We start from the raw sequence: 22,726 nt of genomic DNA, 5'->3' as shown, positions 1-22,726 counted from the left end.
CATTGCATTATTAATACAATGTATATGTGAGATCTATATAACAGTAGATATGACTTCATGCACATTGCATGAATAAGGCAATGTATCTGTGATATCTATTTAAAAGTAGATATGACTCCATGTATGTTGAATTAGTAAGGCATTGTATGTCTGATATCAATTCAAGGGCAGATATGACTGTATGCATGCTTCATTAATAAGACAATGATGTGAGATATCTATTTAAAAATAGATAAGACGGGGTGCACTTTGCATTACTAAGACAATGTATTTACGATATCTTCTTAGCAGTAGATATGATTGCATGCACGTTGCATTAAGAAGACAATGTTTGGTTTATAGGGGTTTAACGTCCCAAAGCAACTCAGGCCATGGGAGACGCTGTAGTGAAGGGCTCCGGAAATTTCGACCACCTGGGGTTCTTTAACGTGCACTGACATCGCACAGTACACGGGCCTCTAGAATTTCACCTCCATCGAAATTCGACCGCCACGGCCGGGATCGAGCCCGCGTCTTTCGGGCCGGCAGCCGAGCACCATAACCACTCAGCCACCGCGGCGGCTAAGAAGACAATGTATGTGTGATATATATCGAAAAGTAGATTTGACTGCATGCACGTTGCATTAAATGTCGGGCAACGTCCATCGCTTGCGTAGCCGGCCTGTTACTTTTTATTGCGTCCGCAAAATGCAACCGGTTCAGTTCATACCAAGGGTAGCAAGCCTAGAATCCCGCCGCTCGTGACCCTCGCGCTTTTGGCCCATCCGGTGAGGACACCGCATGCCAGACTTGTGATACCCTCGGGAGTGGTTGCGTCGATGGCCTTTGCACTGATGCACTGCATCGTTGTGGAAAAAACGGACAATGAAAATTGCGTTCATTATGCAGAAGAATCGGGGACATATTAACCAATGGTTCCCAGTCATCGCTTTCCCTCCTGCGCAAGACTGAAAGGTTAGCATGATGGCTGTTACCAGCTTTTGAAACCCGTCGTTGATAAAGAAGTATCACCAGCCAAGTCTTGTAAAAAAAATTGTATTCTGGCGACTTGTCATTATTTCTTTGCGATTGCCGTAATGACGAAAGTAAATTAGTTCTTGTTCACGCGTTTCCTCGTTGACTGAACTGAATTTTGGGCGTAAAACATACCTTCTTTGGGACCCGATCATAACTGCCCTATTTTCTTTTGTGGAATTGAGTAAATTGATGGGCTAGCTAGCTCATAGTACATAGATGTTGGAACCAACGAAACTAAGACAGGCCAAGACAACGAGGCACATATACAATTCCACTGTACTTGTAAGTCCAGCACTGTAAGTTGTAAGTTGTAAGCATTGTAAGCAGTAAGTAGAGTGGTGTTGTCTGTGTTCCTGTGTGTTGTACTGCGTCAGTTTCGCTGGTTCCACCATCTGCGGATTCTTTAGTTGCCAGTGTTTTTTTTTTTGCTGCAGCATGCGCAGCAATTCTGGACAAAAACATTTTTCATCGCGAAAGAGTTTCTGAACGCAATTTCTTATTATAGCTGAGTTTTGACTATAACAATCAATATATCCGCAGATCTTCCCTCGGCAGGCTTGCATCGTTTTGCTAATAACTGTTGTGCTGTCTTCACAAATGTTCCCTGTCGGTTTTCTATGGCAGGCTTAACTACTCGATGCGAGGGATGGAAAAACTTTAAAACAAATATTTTGCTACGCATCGGAAGAATGAACCATTACCTTCAATATGTACGTACCAGCACCTTACAATACTCTAATATTCGAAAAGTTTGTCCAAAAAGCCTGCAAATGGCTATAGGTATTTTTGAAACAGCTTCACTTATTTATTCGTTTGACGACTGTCAGCGTTTCAGAGGTGAGGCATAATCGAAGGGGCAAGGTTCAGGTGAGGTTGTCCGAACCAGGCAGTGCGCAAAACCTTACTATATTATAAGGTACAACCAGGGGTACTTTAACAAATGTATTTACAGTTATCGGCAACAGAAGCGAAATATAAACAACACCGCAAATGTACAGAGCATTACAGAATGAACCCGTAGTGAACATAATAGTGGTGTGTGTTCCGCAGCCTTCAGCACTTGGGCCCAAAGTTGCAGTCACAATGTCGAACGAGAAGGTTTCAGCATTTACACTGATAATTACCATGCTCTAGAAGAGCATACCTGGCTAATAAAGAGTCTCCAGCACAGATGCATTTTTCTTCTATAACATTGCACAGTTGAGTGCTACTTATTCAAAGTGGCAAGAAGTCCGGGGACTGTCATGAGCAGTCTTTAGGGCTCTTTCATGGCGGTAAACGCAGCAGCATCCGCATTATGGCTCCAGATTTTCACATTTAAAATATTTGCTCTGATATGTTAGTTGATTTGGACAGTCCTGAAGAAATAAAGGGAAGTGCCTGATTAATGAAATATTGCATTTTGGCATTGTTCTTCGCGATATAGCATATTTCGGCTTTCACCACAGCGTTGAGAACTTTGAATTAGGTTTTGTTCTTCGGGAGCCATATTGCTTGTGTCGCCATCTAACTGCAATTCTATAGCAAGGAAACGAAGACACTCTTGACTGAGAAAACGCGTATGCACACGCTTTTATCGTCGCCAGCAAAAGGGCCTTTCTTAAAGTGTCGCTTCTAAACATCCGCATTTGTTTCTTTCTATAATTGTGGTACGTTTCGCTACGCGCCAGCCGACTTTAGGCGAGGTTTATTCTTTGCAGTGCCATTTTTCAGGCCGCGAAAGAAAGGAAGAAAACCTTGACTTCCTGAAAATTAAGCAAGTTATAAATCGCTGGATAGTTAGGGAAGACACGCAGTAACAAAAAACATCAAGTGCAACAATAAATAAAATTTACCGGGAGCACTTAAGGAGCTTACGTGCGAGTAATTCGAAAGGATTTTAATTCAATTCCGATTCTAATCTAATTCCATTACTGTTCTATTTCAATTTTGTTCTAATTATATTGTATTCCTGTGTATTTTGTGCACTTCTAAGTACTAGTGTTGACTATTACTCGTGAAAATTTCGTATTTTCCCGCCTTTGATAACGTCACACGTTTTCGACCAATCGCGATTTTTGTGAACCGGCCACTTTTAGGGTGACGCCGGGTTGTCGTGTACATGAGCCACATTACGCTTTCGTATTAAAATAGGTTTTAACTTACGAGGACAGGACTCTAGGTCAATACTTTCTCACGGTTCTTCATATTATCCAAAGATGCTGCTCTGAGTTTAGTGTGTTCAAATTTTTTTTTCGGCTCACCGCTTCGCTGAATTATTATGGTGCAGAAGCGTTCCAGATTCATATATGGAATATTGCCGGTTTCAATGAGTGATATTGGCACACAGGCTGCCACAGGAGTTTATCTTGGATTCTAAATATAACTACCCAGTTTGGTTATTGGTCAATCGGTATCATAAGTGTTCGAAGCGCGTGCATTCGAAGTACGCGCTTAGCGCGTTTAAAAATCAATGCATATGATTCTAACGTTTCTCTAAACTAAGGAAAACTCGACTTTGGAGACATTTCCAAAGGAACTACAATTTCTTTTTAGGATGCGAACACTAGTTTGCTTACACTGACGGTGTTGAACAGGTCCACAAGTGCTGGGCCCTGTCGAGAAAAGAAGAAAAGGGTTGTTAGGGAATCGGTTCCTATTTGCAAAAATAACGAATCTGTATTGTATTGTTATCACATAGTATCGTTATCACAGCGGTCGTAAATAAAGCGCCGCCGTACCACGAAGGGTACTCACCTTGTTGGCTTTTGACCCACGGCAGGTGCCTTTGACATGGCTAAAACACTGTAAGCGTAGCCGTGCAAAAAAAAATTTTTGTCAGTAAGAATGAGTTAGTCATATGAATCAAAATCATAATGTGTGTCTCCGAACGAAAGAAAAAAAAACAATGTGACAGGCGACACTCTTGTTCCAAGTCGCACTCTCTTGATAGCATAATTGCTTAAAGTGTATTTTGTTTCTTCGTCACCTTATTTTAAGCAATAAACGACCCTTACTGCGTCTTCGCTCGAGATGCGCATGTGCAGCCATGCGTTACAGTTGTGTGTAGAGATTGAATGGCGTACTGCTCCGCAATCAAAGGAACAACTTGCAGCAGATACTAGACCCTGGAGGTAATGCTTGCGCTGAACTGGAGAGACATGGACATGTAAAGCAGGCAGTCGCTCTCAGGCGAACAAAAGTCCAGGAGGGGCCATAGAATTTTGCTATTTTACTGTTAGCTACGTAGTTTTCTAAAGCGGCACGCAAATTTGATCGCGACAGTAAATTAGAAAGTGAAGGAATGCTGAAATGTCATTTGTTTTTGCTGACTCAAGAATAATCACCGCCGACTTGCTCTTCAAAAACTTCCAACCACCGCAGCAGTGGCCAAGTGTTTTGAGAAATCCCCTCGCATGCGATTCATGCTAGGGGTTCGATCCCCAGTGCCACCGGGGATACAATGGGTCCGAGCTTTTCCCTGACCCGGTACTCGGTTTACCTGCTGTGAAATCCTTTGGAAGTGGGTCTTTCACGTCAGATTGCGAAGATAGAAAATACCTTGTGCCATGGCACCCTTTGACCGAAGCTGCCCTTGCGCCATGAAAATTCATCATCATCAAACTTCCACGATAAAGTATACTGAACAAAAATAATACACACATTAACTGCTAAGTACTCGTCGACGAGTCCATAGCAGCCAAATAAAGCAAACAAACTTCGGTGACGTCAGAGATTCGCAGTGTTTTGTGAATCCGCCGAAGGGAATAAAACATGTAATATCGGTGGCCAATGAATACCCTTGCTACTGCGACGTGTCAGATGAAGTAATGAGGGAATGCTAAGCCTTGCTGTAGCTATTCGCCCTTGTATTGTGTTATGTTTTAGGCGGCCTCTTGAATCAATCCGCGTGTAGTCACGAAGAATGACATTGTCATCCATGGCAGTGTACTAGCCGCCAGCATTACAGCCGCTTTCTAGCAAATAAAATTCAGCCATGTCTGTGAGTGCTGAAGGAAGGTGCAGTTAATGTTGACGAGTCCTTGCTTGCTCTCAAAGCAAGCAGGAAATGTCCAGCACTATAAGAAATCAGCTGATATGGCGTGTAATATGTCTTCAGGGGGAACCTAAACCCTCAGTACGCGCTTGAAGGATGGCAGCCCATGCCCAATGTCGAATAAAACCACCTACAGGCCATCCCTATTATGCAAGAAGAAATTCCATGGTTAAATGGATATGACGGCCTCGTGCAGCGAATTAATATGACTTAACCACAACTCACGTCTTAGAGTAAGTCTCAGATCATAGTATTTTGAGTCGGGACATGAAAACGCTGCGCCGTAACAAAGCTCGAAATAAAAGGACAACATCGTCACTGGTAAAATAATGAAGCTTATGTCTGGGGAACGTCGGCCTACGAACAAGATTGCGTTCTTCTTGTCTAGCGCTTTCGAACAGAAACAACTGAGCACTGCAACCCCCCTTCCCCGCCCGACTTGTTGCATCTGCCTTTTTTTCTAAAGGTAGGTGAATGTAACCCTGCAGTCAATTTTTTCTCCGCTAGACACAAAGTAAAGGGGGACATTGTTTTGAAATTTTAAATACATATATGCATATTAATTACGGTGGGCTACATGAATCTTAATAATTGAGGAGCCTGGCCGTAACGGTTAAAAATATAAATGTTCAATATCAGTTAACCAGCCTGCTAGTTAGCTCGTCTTAACTGCATTCTGATGCACTACGACGCTGACAACGCTATGCCGAAAAAAGCGCTGTTCTAACTCAAAAAGCCAATTTTCTTTAATTGTGGAAAATCTTAGGTGAAACAACCCATATCTCAGCTCACTGACAATGAAAACTTCGCCTTTCTCTCTTATTCATGAGATCGCAGTAACCATTCTATACCCAAGTTGCCATGACAAATGCGAAAGTTGGCTAACAGCGATCCTACGTAATTTGTCTTTTCATGCGCATTTTAAGCACAGACGTATCCTGTGGCTTCAAGGTAAAATGAAGCCTAGACTCATTAGCTTGTAACTGCTCAGTTGCGAAAAACTCCTCATTGCAGGCAACTATAACCTTGGTGCAGACGGCAGAATCGAAGAAGCCTTTTTGCACTTCCTACAGATGGCACGGTAAACGCCATGTATTCTACACCCTGGGTCAAAACGCGTACCGTTTTAAAAATAAGGACTCTGAGTTTGCAAATTCCTACTAAAAATTTGCATATAAGCCGCTCGTATGGAATTACGAGAATATGGAGACCATAAGGTATGGAAAAATATATGAAAGATGAAAGTGCGTATATTTCCTGCTCGGAGTCTATAAGCACTCTACATAATTTCTATGGCAGTTTCATACAGTGTACATGACGTCAAATGGAGACCATAAGTTTCTGTAAATTACTTCATATAGCCCAAACAGACTTTATATGCACCATGCTGACTCCATAAAATTTGTTATGAAAATTCATGAAATTACGGAACTCCTCATGCGGAAACTTTCAGCAGGATGGCGACAATTAAAAAGCCTCGATGCCTTGCAAGCATTCTGAGTTACTACAGCGACTCCATATGTTCGTGCTGCGGTGAGAGTGCTCCTTGAGTAGTTGCAGTATGATGATGAATAGAGAACATGTGCAGTGGATGCAGAATGCTGTTTTTACCTGCTTGATTGAGCTGGGCACAGTCACAGAAATGGATTTGCCGCATTTAACAGTGCCCTTTATGCTGCTGGCTGAGCAGTCGGGAATGGGCAAGAGACCGGTGGTGGCCTGCTTCACAGGATTCAAAACGGAGCTTGCGATACCCAGGGTGAGGGTGTCCAACGTGTCCGTCACACCGCCAACAGCTTTGCAGAGGCCAAATAAAGCTTTGACCACCTTGCCTGAACAGAAAACAAAAATCATAAGCGGGACTGGTTTTAAACCGGACATGGTTACCACTGTTATCAAGATGTCTCTCGTACGCACTTATATTGAATGTAAGTTATAAATTTAAGTCGGTGCTACAAGCAGCGGGCGCTCTGGTTAGTCAGGGAAGGTATCGAGCCATTCTTGCCCCATCTTCGTCCCGAAGAAAGCTGCAATACCTAGGAGGTACGCTGTGTTTCCACTGTGATACATTTTACCCGTAACTGAAAGCAATATTTGCTTAATTTTGAGAGTGGCGCTCTTGGATATTCACTTTGGTATGGGGCTGACGCCTATTCCGTTTAATCACAAAGACCAGGGCTGGCAGAACATTACAATTCCAGTTTGATTCGATTTCTTCTTTTTCTTTTTTCTTTTTTTCGGGGGGGGGGGGGAGTTTGCTAATGCGACGCGAAGCCATCGCCATCACAGGATTTCAGCCTATGCTTAAGAGACGAATGAGGGGGTGCTTTGCTTGAGCCAATAGCAAAGGAACAGAAAAAGAGAAATGGCATAAAATCGAATTTTTACAATTACATCAGGCCGCCTCATAACGCTTTATTTCGAAACAGCACCTGGACCGAAAGCACACTATCTCAGGGCATCTCACAGTGGTGTTTCATTTGATTGATGCAATCTTTCAATGCGCTTGACTTGGGCAACCACAAATGTCAGTGTCCTGCAAGAGAGCTTCTGATGTGGATGGCACAGGTCTCAGAGAAACGTTAAGAGGAGTGAAATTTATTCTCTGAGTGTCCGTCGAGTAAAATGCTCGATCGTCACCTCCAGCTTTCGCTTTTGCATCCACCTCGCAATTCAGGAAAAAGCAGGCATTTCTCACGAAGAAGTCAAGATCTTGAAAGCAGGAAAATGTCGTTCAAAGTCCACTCAGTCTCTGGTCACGTTTAAAAGCAAGTATCCTGCAACCTAGCTGCCTTACGCCCGGTAGAGTCAGACTAGCTAAACCAAATGGGGGATTACTTTGTTTGGCTGCGTTTAGATATTCTTGACAATAATTCCTTTATCTCATTTTAATGAGTGTAAAACTGTAAGTGAACCGAAATTTTATACCACTTTTCTTCCTTTGCTCAGTTTCAACTGACCAGCTAGAATGTTATGAGACAAATCAAGAATTGTGCATAAAAAAAAAAATTCACGCTGAATATCATAGCTTTTGCTCAAAAGTGCGTTGTCAAAGTGGCCATGTCAGGAGCAATACAAGAAAGGACAATGTTTGAGCACCCATATACGGATTACGCCATTATTATGTTTTACAAGTGGAGCTTTTTTTGTTTCCTAATTAGTTTTCATCGCGGCATATATTACTGAAAAGTCATTCCCAAGTTTAGTGAAGAAACAACCAGAAAATTCCCAATTCTGTGCAAAAAGTTTTCCGTCTGAGTTGCTTTCGTGCGCTAAACCCCATAAAAACAAACTGTTTGCTCATTCTCACAGTGCTCACTACTATAGGAGTTCCTTTCAGCGCAGTCGAAGCTCTGCCGACCTTAAACCTCCGCAGTACTACTTTGCAAAAGGGACGTCAAAGCACCTGCCTTCCAGCATGCGCTTTTCTCTGAATGGTGGGATTGAATAGCTCTGCTCCTTTCTTTCACTGGAGGGAAGGCACATAGCTGATCATGCGTGGTGACTTCAGGCGGAACTCGCTCTATAAACCGCAAATCTGGTAGTTTGTGCCACGTTTGCGCAGATGTCATGATTTGTAGGGCCGCAGACTGACGTGCCAGCACAGACCGCGCGTCCGTAATCCTACAGCTGCATGGAGGAGTAAGCACAGCAGACATTGTGCCACGTTAACCATGCCCCAGCCAGCGAAAAGAGAAGACCCTGGAAAAACTTTTCATCGCACGATGCATTCATCTTTCATTAAAAATAAGTCCACATGTTTGCTTCTGCCCAACGCAGTGACGTACATTTTGCATCGTCGCCTTTCGGGCCTCTCAAAGGTAAACGAATCTCTTGTCCTGGTTCATGCCCACCGGAAGCATGGGATTCTAAGGGTGCTAAAGAGCCGCGCCCAGGGGCTCATTATTTCTCGAGTGCCACTATGTCGCCTAGGATTGCTTAACAGGGCTCTACTTAATGCCTCCCGACGCAAAACGAAAGACGGAGCAGAGATGTAAACGAAATCTACAACGCTTGACACTCCACCCAGCCATTCAGCTGTTCTTTCTCTTGAGGTATGTACAGTCCTTGTCAAAATATATAGCTCAAGTTGTTTGCTTCCACACTGTGCAGCGGGGCTCATAAGCACATCTTACAAATTCATAAGCTTGGGAGGGTTGAGGACTTGAGTTTCTCGCTCCTTACTGAGGTTAGAGTCTCTGAGCACGCCAGAGGAGCAGCGTTAAAGGGCTCAGAAGCAGACCACTGAGCTTTGTACTTTTGACATAGACTGTACAAATTAAAAACTATAATGTTTCGCTTTGTTACTGCTGTTATAACCACCATAAAGGAAGGTGCGAAATGCTGCTGGTATATTTTGAGTTGCTACAAGAATGTGGTAGAAATGAACGGCGGCGCAAACAAGGACACTAACAAGAAAGAGACATCACATGCGCACCACGTGCGCATCTGGTGTCTCTGTCTTGTTTGTGTACTTGTTTGCGCCGCCGTTAATTTCATCATGCACCAACTCGCCCCTCAGGGCGTTATGCTGAATGTGGTAGAGGTTGCATTTTGGCGGACCATGTGTAATGGCATTGCCTTTAACCATGAAACTATTCCCGGCATTGTAAAGTTTTCACTGCAGAAGCATGGTCAGGAGCACAGCGGTGAAGGGTGAAAAAAGCAACAAAAAAGTTGTAGCAAGTCGAACATTTGTAGATTAAATGAGTGCAACACGAAAAGAAAAGAACTCTGACAAAGCCTGCCAGAGATTGTCGCTTGCGCTCTTTTTTGTGTGTGCATTTCTCTTAACTTAGTCCGATGTTAGTTACAATAACATGGAAGGTTTGTTTTTCTAACGCTTGACAGTGGCACCAAATATTCGATAAAACTGTGAAATTTACAGTATTTTACTAGGTGTGATCACATCGTGCAAGGTGCTTGTCTGGCTGCGGCTTTTTTTTTTTCGAGCTCGATTTGGCAGGTTTCGTAGCTGGTCACGGCGGTCTGCATTTAATATGGAAAGAACAGCCTGTGATTTTTTTCTAATACCTTGGACCATTAACCGGTGTAAGTTGAGATTTTACTAAAACTAAAAGCGTAAATACTTCGTTTTAGCTCCTTTCAACGTTTATACAGTGGCTTGGAAATATTCCACCTTTTAGTCATTCACTCATTTATTGATATTTTTCCATTTGGCCATTACTGTGGATGCGGATTTTTTCCCGTTCCTAATGGCCATATTATAGAATTCTTTTTTTTGCATACATCTGTCTAGAGGTTTTTGAACACGAATAACTTTGAACATTGATTATGGGGTGCGGATTTAAATTCAAACCTGCATTCTGCAAAGGAGTTATCTTACTTCTTTTCGCAAATGGCCGCGCTGATCGATCCAAGACACTGGGAAGGGAAACTGAATTTGTAGTTGACCTACTTTTATACGAATTTTGAAGAAAATCGCGTTTTTCGTTTATCGTAAGTTAGGATCTCAGTGAGCGCTTTCCAATACTGCTTGCAGTAAAAGATCATGTTCAAAGAAAGCAGTCACGTGCTAAATATTATGCTACCATCACTGACAAAAGCTTTGCTGCCTTTAGACAGTGTGCTTTGAATAACGACCTGGTCTGGCGTGCATTCCGGGGCTGATGCGGAAGTGGCTTGCGATATAATCTTAAAGAAGTTTAACTCCTTTATTACGAGCATTTTCACGACACAAGATATATGTGCCCCCTCAGGAAGAGCGCAAAGTGTGGATGACGTCGAAGTTGCTTCACAAGATGCAGCACAAGAAAAAATGTACAAATATTTCTTGAATATGCGTGATCCAGAACTATTTGCAAAACGCAGAGTTTACATAAATAAATTCAACAAAGAACTGAGACAAGCTAGATATTCGCATAATTGTGGCAGATTCGAATCGCGTCACGGAGATCCTCGAAAGCTCTGGAACAAGATTGGCCACATTGTTCTGCACACATCACGTATTGTTCTCCTGGAGTAGTACTTTGTCAAGGACAGATAGCATGTCGACAGGACCTATCAAAATCGCTTATCATAACTTTGCGAGCAGACTATACCAAAATTGCTCAAACATAGCAAATGATGATCGCTGTATGCGCGTTAAAATTCTAATCAGCTCCAGCTACGCGTTCTGAAGTGTTCATCTTTATGAAGAGCACCAGATGCTACGTTGCAGACAATTTGCCAATATGACCGGTAAATTATGTGTTGGACTTTTAGCTTCAAAGTTAGCGCGTGTACTTTACTGACGTCTTGAATCCGTTGCATTCCGATCGCATATGCAAGCTGCTCAAGTTACAGCGTTGTATAAGAAAGGAGACAAGCAATGCATTTGAAGCGCAGGACAGATTTGGTGCTGTCAGTATTTTGTAAATGTCTGGAAATTTTTTTTTCAAACCCGAATCTCAAACTTTTTTCGGAGGCATAACATAATAACAGGCACGCAGTTTTGTTTTCCTCAACATGAATCAACAGAACTATCATTGCTTAGCCGAAAAAAATATCTTGTATGTGTTTTTGAGGAAAATAAAGTTGTTCTAGGTGTATTAATATATTTTTATCAGGCTTATGGCTGCATTATTCACGGTAGAGTTTTTATTAAACAGTCAAATGCCGTCAAATGCGCTGTAGCTATGGAAGTTAAAAGCCAACTCACCAATTATATTGTATTAAATAGCCGTGCCTTCCGGAGTCCCATTAACGCAATTCTCGACTCATATCTAGCGCACCACTTAAAGTATGTCAGTAGTAAAAACTATCAATCGTCTTTAAGAAAAATATCTGCTGGCGTACCTCAGAAAACTTTTCTTGGGCCTTTGCTTTTTAAGTTATGTACTTCCGATGTTGTAAAAGAAAATGCCTGCTTGCGAAATGTTTTGTAAGCAGACGGGTCTCACTGTTCGCTTCGAGCAAAGGTGAGTGTAGGATAGCTCAGGGAAGAAACACGGTAAGAGATTACGACACTAGTCATTTATTGATCCGTTAAATATAATCCCGTAGAAAGAGGGCATTGATTTTATACCCAACAAGAAATGCGTCATCGTGCTTATCGGTCTTAAATGCGGTCTGAACATGATCGAAATAATACTGAAAATAGAGATATTGCGGGTAAATTTTAAGAGTCAGGTGGGCTAAGAGTTAGATGTAAATGCTGCTGTCAGTCTGCTTTCTTTTCTCTTATGTATTAATTGTAGGTACCGCCCTTTACTCAAATGTGATGTTAACCTTTCAGCACATCACTAACCCCTTATCTAAACTCCGTAACTAAATTTTGCCCGCTTAGTTTAGGAGACAGCTACAGTTACCTCTAAAAAACTATGCAATTTTCAGACAAGGTTGCACATGCAAAATTAAATGCCGGTTAGGATGAAAACGCGTGTGGTTTATTTTGCAAATATAGCGCCATAAAACTATTTGAACTGTATGAAATTTAAGTGGCTGAAAGCTACAAGAAAATATGACCAATCTGCGCTACACAGCCTATTTCTCTTATACTGGGCGCTATAGTTGGACACAAATCAATAACAAAGCACCCAACACCCCTCAAAAAAGGCGCTCCAGCCAATGACGTCGACCGATTGTCATGACGCAGCAGTTAATCCGATTTTACGGAGGCGCTTCCCGTTCACCTACCATGTAAGGCTTAGCGATTAGCCACAACGTAATGACAATGGACATGATTGGGGAGGTCGCCTCTTTCGGGGGTGTTTGCCGTATCTCTCTTTTGTTGTATTCAAATATATTGTTCTGCCAGTTATTCCTGAACACAGCCGTCGTGGTGGCTAAGTGACTTTTGGCTGCTGATCTCAAGGTCGCGAGTGCGACCAAGGCTGCGGCTACCATATTTTGATGGAGACAAAACACAGAAGCGCCGTTTGCTATGTGATGCCAGCCCACATAAAAGAACTCCATGTTGTCTCGAATAATCCAGAGCCCTCTAGCAGGGTGTCCCTCACAGCCCATGTCCCGCTTCAAGTCGTTAAACTTTAGGTTACAATTTACTCCGAACTATAGAATGTACCAACCTACCGCGGAATATATGACACGCGTAGCATATTGAACACCTTACCCCGTCTTTTAAATAAATTCCCTGCTGGAAATATTCGTGCTTTACGAACCCGCAGAAGAGGTAAATCTTTATGCTCTGTTGTCTAGGCTATCACGTGTAAGTCCATCAAATGTATTAGAGAATGAAGTTTTTGAATTCTTATCGACCACTCCGTGAATATTTGAGACTTTCCTGTTTTCTAAGCAGCTTTCTTCTTGGCGTATAGCAACCAAAAGTTATTTGCAACCTTGTGAGAGAAAATAAAATAGACAATGAGTCGTTTTGGGGTAACCGGTTGTTCTATTTGACATCGAGAGAACATGTAGCTTCATTTCTTTTATTTCTTTCTCGGGTAGCGTTCGTATGGCATGCCAAGCCGCAGACCGGTGTTTTTTTTTTTGCACTTCGCTCTTTTAACACTTTTCCGATTTGGGACTTGTGCGATATCTACGCTTCATTTCCCTTTCCCCTTTTAAACGTCGTGGTTTTCTGGTTTTAGTTCCTGTGTGATAAGCCAGCTATTCGGCACCGGTCGTTTGTGTGCTTCGTTCCTAGTTCTATTGTCGTTTCCACCTTTATTACGCTTTGTTTGTTGCCTGCTGTTTTTCAGTTCAGGGGTCAAGTCATTTTGCAGCTTTTTTTCATCGCCCCTCTTCATGTTAACATGGGAAAATATATCTAAATGCAATGAAGTTAAAATCTTTTGCAGCAATTTTTGAGCTGAGATTGCTGTACTAACAAGAGACTAATATGATCTGCAACCCGGCAACAAATAATTTTTTTATAGCCGCCATGCACGTTAGAATTAGTGGTAAGTAAGCTTGTTGTTTAAAATGCCAGTGTGATCCGTTCGCTGCCAGCATATTCCACTCACGTGTCCGAAGTTGCGGAAATTCGAATGCCACCTGCGTCATCTCAGGGCTGTTGTCACTAGCGCCGCCTGGTTTTTCGATAAACTTGTTCTGCGTAGGGACAATACGCGCTCACTGAGCCTGAGAGGGGAGGGGGACATAGTGTCAGCGAATGGCGGCCTCAGTCCTCTCGGAACGGAGTCATGTACGACAGATGAGTTTTAAAGGGCATGGGCTGTGCAATCTCTAAAGGAATCACTGTCAGCGATACGCAGAAAATAAAAATATTGCAGCTACTCTTCTCGTCTAATTACTGTCACAGGTTTGAACAGCTTTGGACATGTTTTGCGTCTATCGCTTTGAGCTTTGAAGTGCTATCGTATTGAGCCATGCGGGCACGAAAGTGAACAAAGAACTTTGTTTTTGAAGACTACCGATGAAGCTGGAGAAGGGGGGAGGCGGGATCTCTATGAAGTGCCAGACGAACACGAGTAACATACAAATGCGGTCTCGACATTTAATATAATGTGATACAAGATGCTTAATTTCAATTGTGCGCGTGTGTATTTGCTTCTCGCGTGGCGGGATTTTCGTTTTTCGGGATATTGCTGTTTTCGGGATCCTGAAAAAAACTAAATTTTTTTGAACCCACCCTCCGTATGAATGCAGTGAAAACTGTGGCAATAAAACTTTAGAAAGCTTTCCTCACGTAGATTTTTTTAGATACAGTTTTTGTGGTAATGGATGAGTTCGATCATGAAACTCCGGATATGGTTTACGACTATGGTGGGCGTGCACGAACTGCCGCGGTTATCTTATACATGTTCTCTGATTGACGACACTCGTAACCCCCAGCTTCGCAGCAAGCATAGGCGCGAATCGCAAGCTTTGTTTTAGAGCGCACGAGCCAACGCAAAGGGTGCTTGACAGTACCGAAGCCGAAGCTCTCCAGGACAGGGGTCACGATTCCTTCCATAAGGAACAACTTAGACGGCAGTTCCAGGTCCGAAATTCTTGCCACTGCGCACTAAAAAAAAAATTAACCGACAGAATATTATCATCCAACTGCCAATGGTTACCCTGGGGGCTTCCAGCCAATAGCGTTTGAAAATCAGATAAATAGCACATGCATTAGTGAAACTATTTAGAATTCAAAAATCAGCCAGGTATCGGAAGCTAATCTCCTTCCAGATTAAAGTTATGTCTTTCAAACTTTGTAGAAGTTCGTGAACTAGCAAATAGTGAGAGTATGCATGCAGCCTTCACAGCACACTTCACGCAAGCACAAACTGTGCTTACAGTGCCTGTTGTTTTGTGGCTGTTTCATGTAGAAATAAGAAATAATACAGCATTCTTGCGTCTTTTTGTTTTTCCTGTTTCATTTATCTTGGTTGTACCTTAACTGTATTCTTGTCAGCACTTTTGATTTCTCAGTACATAGCACAGCCCCAGGCATCAGCCCAGCTGTAAGTTGAAGCTGTCTGAGTGCACTTTGCCTTTCCTGTACGCAAATGATTAGTACTCTTTATATGGTTGGTTGATAACCTGGTAATTTTGTCAAGCATTAATTTTAAGTGGGATCATGGAGGCTCTCATGTGGAAGCATATCAGGTACTTACTGTGATGAGACCTTCAGCGAATGGGAGTAGCATGTCCTGCGAATTGGGAAGAACAAAAATATCAGCCGCTATTCTTGTTGCGCAAATATTACTGGCCCATTCAACGCACAGTAGTTACTCCGTAGTGTCTCGCTCTAAATGCAATAGCTACACTGAAGCACTTTTGATTTAACTGGTAGTCGAAAGTAGGTTTAATATAAGTGCTTTGCAGAACTGGCGCTGGTTATTTGACGGTGCTAGCCGGCCACATTTAATGGCTGCTCGACGTGCCGCCGCTTTCACCAGCTTCTGTTCTTTGAGCAATGTAGTGTGCTACGTATGTCTGGTTTTTCCCATGACTTGATAAAACGCTGCGTTCAGGTACTTTTCTTTTTCCAGATTGGCCGTGCGGTAACCATCCCAGGATGATTTCGCTGTTTGATGTGCACTCAATCATTCACTCGCTTTTCTTCTACCTTGATGACGTGTTCAGAGTGACAGAACCTTCCGCAGTAAAGAGCGGTTTCTAGTCCCCACGAAGAAATTCACCCTAGGTCCGATAAATGTTGTAGTCGCCCGAAATTTTACGCTTTTGTTACAGCGGGAGACCCATGCGTTACTGAAGTGAATGCTGACTTTGCAAGAATACTTGTGTAGACAATAGGTCCCGCTGTAACGACAGAAATTTTTCCGTCGCGTTTTTTTTATTTGCTCAATTATAATCAAACGGTGAGGGATCTTGCACAAGTCGTGAAGATACGAAAGGCTTTCCAGGTCGTACACGGCTGCTTGCTGTTGGTTCGGAGAAATGAAGGGGACGTTAGATAAGGATGGCTTGCTTACGCACGACTGTCGTTCCAACTTTAGCACTAGATACCATGTACCTTCAATTAAGGGATGAACTGCCTGCTTATCGAAATAAACCTTCATACGCTGCTGTAAGCGTTCCCAAAACGGAAGACAAAAGGAGAGATATGAATACTCACTGGATTAGAGCACAAGTCTTCTGGAATGACAAAACACTGCAAAACAATAAAATGTAATCATTTGCAACTGCGCCCTACTGAAAAGAGGTATGTGAAGTGCAACCTGTGAACTCTGCAGTAAATGTGGCGTACAGTGTAAGGTCTTCGATAAGACTGCATTTCAGCACCACGTGGCTGTTGCGAATGCCATTGAGACAACCGAGCAGGTTGGCATTTTTATCAACAGGTATGTCAATACGCGCCTTTCGATCCGCGGCAGTCCTGCTTGTTGTAAAACCTTGAGGCATCACAGCAGGAAGCCACGTAATAGCGCCTGATACAACTTCTAAACTTGAACGAGCTTCCTGTCTAATCACTGCGCTGGAAAAGCAAGCTTCTTGGATACTAAGCAACTTCTACGCTGTGTGGTAATGCGGTACAATGTAGATAAACTGTAGCGCATCATAGCGACCCGCCTTGCGAATACAAACTCATCACCGCCTCGGCTCCTTCATTTGGACAATTTTACCCTCCTTTCATCAAGAAAGGAACTCGTCTGGCGCCGCACACGCTCTCATCCCTCCGTGTGCGGTAACCCTCCCCCGCGTTCTTACCCATGCAGAGAAGGTTGCGCTTAAGAGGATCCGGGTCGGGATTGCCCTCACACCAGCCATCCCTTGGAAGTGGCCTCAGTACCGAGAATTGTTTCCTCGGCCAGGGTGTCCGGTATGTAAACACGGGGACATTGAGGCCGACATTCATCACTTACTGTGGGACTGCCCAGCTCTCAAACCTACAAGGATCAGGCGTTTGATGGTAGCAGGTCTTTCACCAAGCAACCCTGCTTCATACATTGCCTGAACGCGGGGACCGTACCACCGTTCTCTACTGGACTTCATCAAATCAACTAACCTTTTTTTCCATTCACTTAATCGCCACTACATCATTCATCACGCCTTCACCCATCATTGATGCCCTGGGGCAATAAATTTCGTTTAAAAAATAAAAAAGTAAGACGGGCACACAGAACGGAGACGAAAAGCACGAGCGCTAACTTCCAACAAGTCTTATTGTTCTCAACAAGCACATTTATACGCCAGAACATGAGATGTTATCACAAGCGCGAGCAGGATCAGTGTCTTAGGCATGCGAGCTCTTTACCGCATAGGAAAATGGATGGAGTGCTAACACTTATGCGTCGTGATCAACGTATCTTTTCAGCTTAAAATGTTTATCTTGCTATTTTATCTATGCATCTTCCTCTCGCAGCACATTTCTCAAGGAAAGGCTTACAATTATGCGGCTCACAAGAAAGAATCTGATCGACAAGCGATCCTCCTCGCCCGTTCCCAACATTGCGGGCATGTTCCGATAGCTACTCATTAAACATCTCCCTGTCTGGCCAATATACTGGTCCTGTCATGACGAGGGTATTACATACACAACAGCCTCATCGCATGTAACGTATGGTATCTAATGTATCACTATCCGTCTAAGCACCTTGCATGTGTAAGTTATTCCTACCTTATGCTACAGATAGGCGATAGACTATGTTGACTTCGTCGACTAGTATCTTTAGCACATTACTCCTTATTTTCATTCCGAGCCTAAAATAAGCATTGGTAGCTAAAACTTGAGGTTCAACTTTCGAGTCGACACGACGTAAGCTAGCTGCCATGCCCACATTGAGCCTGCTCTTTAAAAATAATTGTTATAAACACCCGCTGTATACCTCTCGAATAATACAGGAATTATGTGTATGATAAAGTCGCCACTGCTGGCGAAAAGCTGAGTAGGACTGTGGGAAGAATACAGTAACTATTGTGCGCAAATATCCCGCGGTACTGCTGCAACTGACTTTTTTCAAACGCACTTTTTAAGAAGACGTTCTTGACCATACATAGAATCTCAAATTACTACCATACCGCACAAAACAACGAAACACTCACCTCTCTAAGATCCAAGAAGTCTGGTAGAGTTTCACTTGCACAGGATGCTGAAACATCCACACATTCCTCATGAGTGCATACGGCTAGCGGATAACGGCACACGATATTAAAAATGCTTTCTAGACATATGTGTGCCTCCGCGCGTGGTGATATCATGAAAGCTGCGCAGAACGATGATCAGCACTCCCGATAGACGATGGCAGCATTCAAGGACGTTTTACATTTCATCGTTGAACTACGCGTGTATACCTACAACGTACCACGCTGCTTAGGTCTACGCGGCAATTCTCTCCCACATTTATGAGGACTTTTTGTGAGACTGGTTGGTACGAGCATAAAATACAAAGAAAACGAGTCATTCTGGCTCTCATAAACTATAAACCCAACTTCATTACTAATCAACGCTCTTATCTGCTTTTAACAGAGCAGCAAGAAATAGAAAGTCGTGGTATTATCAGTGTACCACGCAGCATTTCCTGTTTTTTCAACACCCTAAATACTATAGCGAACTGTTTAGGAGTTGCTACACAAGATGAGCACTGGGTGACTAAGCCATTTTGGGGTCATATTATACGAAAGCTTTTGTCTTCAACGCGCTGTGACTTATACTGATGCCACGCTACATGTGTAATTCTACAATCATGCAAAACTGCAGTGCCCCCGCCAACCATTACCTTACAGGATTCAGCAAGCAAAGACAACAATGCAGCTAACCACTCAGACTCTCAGCGGTGTAGCATAATACATAGAGACGGGCTGGAAAATAAGCATAAGTGGGTAGTGATGTGCAAGTCAATTCGGCAGCTCGGCAGTTACGTAGCTGCATGCTTAACGTTTGTTCTCAAGGTGTGTGAACACTCTTCAGAACTCCGCTGATACAGCGAAATTTGATCATTACTTTGAAGGTGACTTTCATCAGAAATCAACCCCAGAGCAGTAAATTTTTTTCTTGTCATTTTCTCGGCTGAAATGTTATTTTGATCTGTAATATATCATGTATATCATAGGATTTTTTCATAACTTATTTTTGTGTTCACAAGATATTTTGAGGCACATTATGAATGGCCGGCTAGCTTGCTTAATTTCAATGCATCTTTCACTCTTCTCTTTTCTGTCCACTCTATCGCCATAAAAGCGTTGTGACCTAAACCGGAATTAATACCGGCTCATGTAGTACTTGAACAGTCCAAAGCTGATTTACGCTGCTTGCTACTACACGAATAAATGACAACTCAGTACTCTAAGCAAGGTCACGGTTTCTGTTGTAGACATCGTCACTGGTTTTCGCAACAGTTTTGACGATATTGCTCTCAATACCACAAAACAGCCAGTGGAAGAAATCGTTTTCTTAAGACACCGCTTCATAATACGTTTGTTACGATAACCGGAAACATTAGCCCAAAAGATGACGTTTCCTTCACAGAAGCCGCAGAGGTTATATCAGCTGGAGTTTGCACGCTACGTTGTTTCTATTCACAAAAGTTTTTCACATCTGGTAGGAGCCTACACTTTATTAAGCAACACAATCGCAAACAAGGCAAAGACAGAAAAATGTCATTCTCTTCAACCTGATTTGCCACAAACAACTAACTGCCTTCCAGCCTGCTTATACTCTTTCGCATCATGTTAATGCTTCATCTTCTAAGAAGCCGAAATGCCCAACAAATGGTATCGCTCAACAAAAGGTATTAAAATTAGTAGTTGAACTGAATCCCAATTCTTTAAAAGAAGGACGAGCCTTTTTTCGTAGCTCAAGTAAAGCCCTGGCATGCAGCGATTTCTCAATACTTCCTTGCTCTTCGCCTTTGGATGTCACTGCTATAGGTCAAAAAGTGCCAACAACGAACTCGGCTTCTTTTTTTTAAAGCATCATCACCTGCTCTCGTGACTGCTTCATAGCGCCGTTCTGAAAGGCACGTTATAGAATCTGTTTTGACACTACATAGCATTTAGCGCTGTCGGGAGTACTTAGAAAAACGGGGAGAAGGTAGTGCAGGACTGTGCAAAGTTTTCTGGAACGATATAAAATTTCTAGCCATGGTTTTAATACATCTATTTTTACTCCATTAAACTTCATTACAAGGAAACTCGCTGCTATGAAATCGGTGCTGAAAACAATATCGATTGTGGATGCATGTTGTAGAAAAAAGCAGCATGAGACACAATTGTGCAGTTAAGGTGCTCTTCGTGGATGTTTGTGGCTGCCTAGAATGCACGAGCGGAGATACCGAAGAAGAATGCATTCGCACTAATATTAACAAATCAGGTGCCATGACATCTAAAATGTCATTTTGGTTATTCGGCATGAGCTTGAAGGCAGCCCCTTCCTTTTGCTAAGGCAATACTCTCCAGCTGAGCAAACGGATGGTTTTCCAAAGATACACTGTAACAAGTAGAACTGTAGTGGTGTTTTTTCACATCTCTGTTGTAATAAATATACCATGAACTCTGCCAATAATTGCTTTAAACGGCGGAGGAAATGCGCATAAAACTGTCTTCAATAAAGACTTTGCCATGACGTACTCAGTAGCATCGAGGATGCGAGAAATAGCAGTTCTGGGCTGATTTATTTAGATTAATTTCCACACTGGGTCTTAACCATCACTCCGAAAGTCGGAAACATGTACTGAGATGACTTCTGATCCATATGGCCTAAAACTTTTTATCTACGTAATTCATTGAAGAACCTGTATTGATGTGTTATCTCGTAATTTATCATGCCATTTTAATGTGGTTGTGCGGTATTAACGTGGTTGTGTGTCCGCAGCAGCCAAGGAGGGCGCAGCCCCATCAGTCCCGTCTACTGCCTTTTGTAACCCCCCCCCCCCCCCCCCCACTCCGGCCCGGAATTTATGCAACAGAATGTCTTGAATGAAAGAAAAGAATAATAGAAACAGTGTCACTGACGCCTCTTTCCGGGATGTGAGAAAATTTACGCACTTCTGGCACAAACAGAAAATCGTCCAGATTCACTGGAGTATCCGGAAGCAGATCGAGGATTTATGCTGTTGTGTTTGTTGTCCTTGAAAACATGATCGGTGGATTCAGTGTGCCCACAGCAACTTGAGTTCCAGCAATATAGCAATTTAACCACGTGACAGACCACGTGACTGGTCACGTGATCAACTGCGTGACTAACCACGTGACAACAACTAGCCAGACAACCAGACTAACCTAGACTTGCAATCAAGATTAGCCAAGGCTAACCAAGCTATGCCTTAGCTTTCGCTACGTATATACTGGCATAGCCGAGCTATGCCACTGCCAGTTTTTTTGCTTTAGCATAGTAAGCAATGCCGTTCGGTGCGACCACGGTGGGAATGCGAGCACGGCGAAACTGCGAGTTCCTGTCCAATGTAGCTTTCGCTACAAAAATTATCGCTCTGTCGCTACATCTAGAGCAGCTTGAAGAGCTTAGCTCTATACATGCAGGATTATTTTGATTAATGGCAAAATTGCTCAATGCAATCCCGTGTGAATTTCTCCGTAATGTTCACTCTTTGGTAACTTACGGTACTGTTTTCAGGGTAATTTCCATTTTGGTGACCATACAAGTTTCTTAATTATTGGTGAGTTTTTCGCTGATGTCCTAATTTTCCCTAGTAAGGTTAAATAGTCGTGGAGGTTTTGTTCACAATCTCTAAATAATGTTGTTCCCGCTCGCCACGGCTCATTACCAGAGAGCAGTCTGAAGTCCACCATGTTTGCGCCAACTTTTACAAGATTTTCTGTAAGATTCGCCCTTTATGTTATTGCTGTTGCCGTGAAAACTTAATAAGATCATTAAGTTATTTTTATGAATCAACCACTTTGACAAAGACTACACACAATCAAATTCACTGTCTGTGCTTGATGTCTTCATGCTCTGTATCGCAATAGGGAAAACTGAGTTGCAGAGTTAGTGAAAGCGAGGACTATCTTATGATAAACGCATCGTAGATTCCGTAGCTCTTTTTCAAATAAAACCGTCAATATGCCATGCAGTACAAATGACAGGGCCTGAATATATGAATTCGCGGACTCTGTTGTTGATTCAATACTGCATTAATTTAACAAAATCTCTTGACATGTTGACATCCGTGGGCTGGCAGAGGTGGTCCTACGGAGCTTTTTGGCACCGTCTTTCGAAGACACAGCTGGGGTATAGGTCAAGTTATTTATTTCTCTTAAGTGGCTTCAGTGCGTTACTTAAGATAATGTTTCGCTTAACATGGCCGAATATTGAACGACAGGTCTGCTGCTGTTTTCATAAGGCAA

At 42.8% G+C, this 22,726-nt stretch overlaps 1 protein-coding gene across 1 annotated transcript in view; it reads right to left on the bottom strand.

The window, feature by feature from the left end:
• LOC144101789 (uncharacterized) overlaps positions 1 to 22,726 on the bottom strand; it is a 38,543-nt gene that overhangs the window by 8,679 nt on the left and 7,138 nt on the right. Inside the window, exons 2-9 of the mRNA XM_077635002.1 lie at positions 18,470 to 18,516; positions 16,542 to 16,577; positions 15,577 to 15,612; positions 14,891 to 14,984; positions 6,665 to 6,885; positions 3,754 to 3,801; positions 3,576 to 3,611; positions 710 to 838 (exon numbers count right to left, since the gene is read on the bottom strand). Of these exons, the coding sequence (XP_077491128.1) occupies positions 710 to 838; positions 3,576 to 3,611; positions 3,754 to 3,801; positions 6,665 to 6,885; positions 14,891 to 14,984; positions 15,577 to 15,612; positions 16,542 to 16,577; positions 18,470 to 18,516 (647 nt within the window). The remainder of the gene's footprint in view (positions 1 to 709; positions 839 to 3,575; positions 3,612 to 3,753; positions 3,802 to 6,664; positions 6,886 to 14,890; positions 14,985 to 15,576; positions 15,613 to 16,541; positions 16,578 to 18,469; positions 18,517 to 22,726) is intronic.

The sequence above is a fragment of the Amblyomma americanum genome, chromosome 8 (genome assembly GCF_052857255.1).
Source record: "Amblyomma americanum isolate KBUSLIRL-KWMA chromosome 8, ASM5285725v1, whole genome shotgun sequence".
Taxonomy (NCBI): domain Eukaryota; kingdom Metazoa; phylum Arthropoda; class Arachnida; order Ixodida; family Ixodidae; genus Amblyomma; species Amblyomma americanum.
Note: the sequence above shows the minus strand (reverse complement) of the source record. Positions and strands in the feature narration are given on the sequence as shown.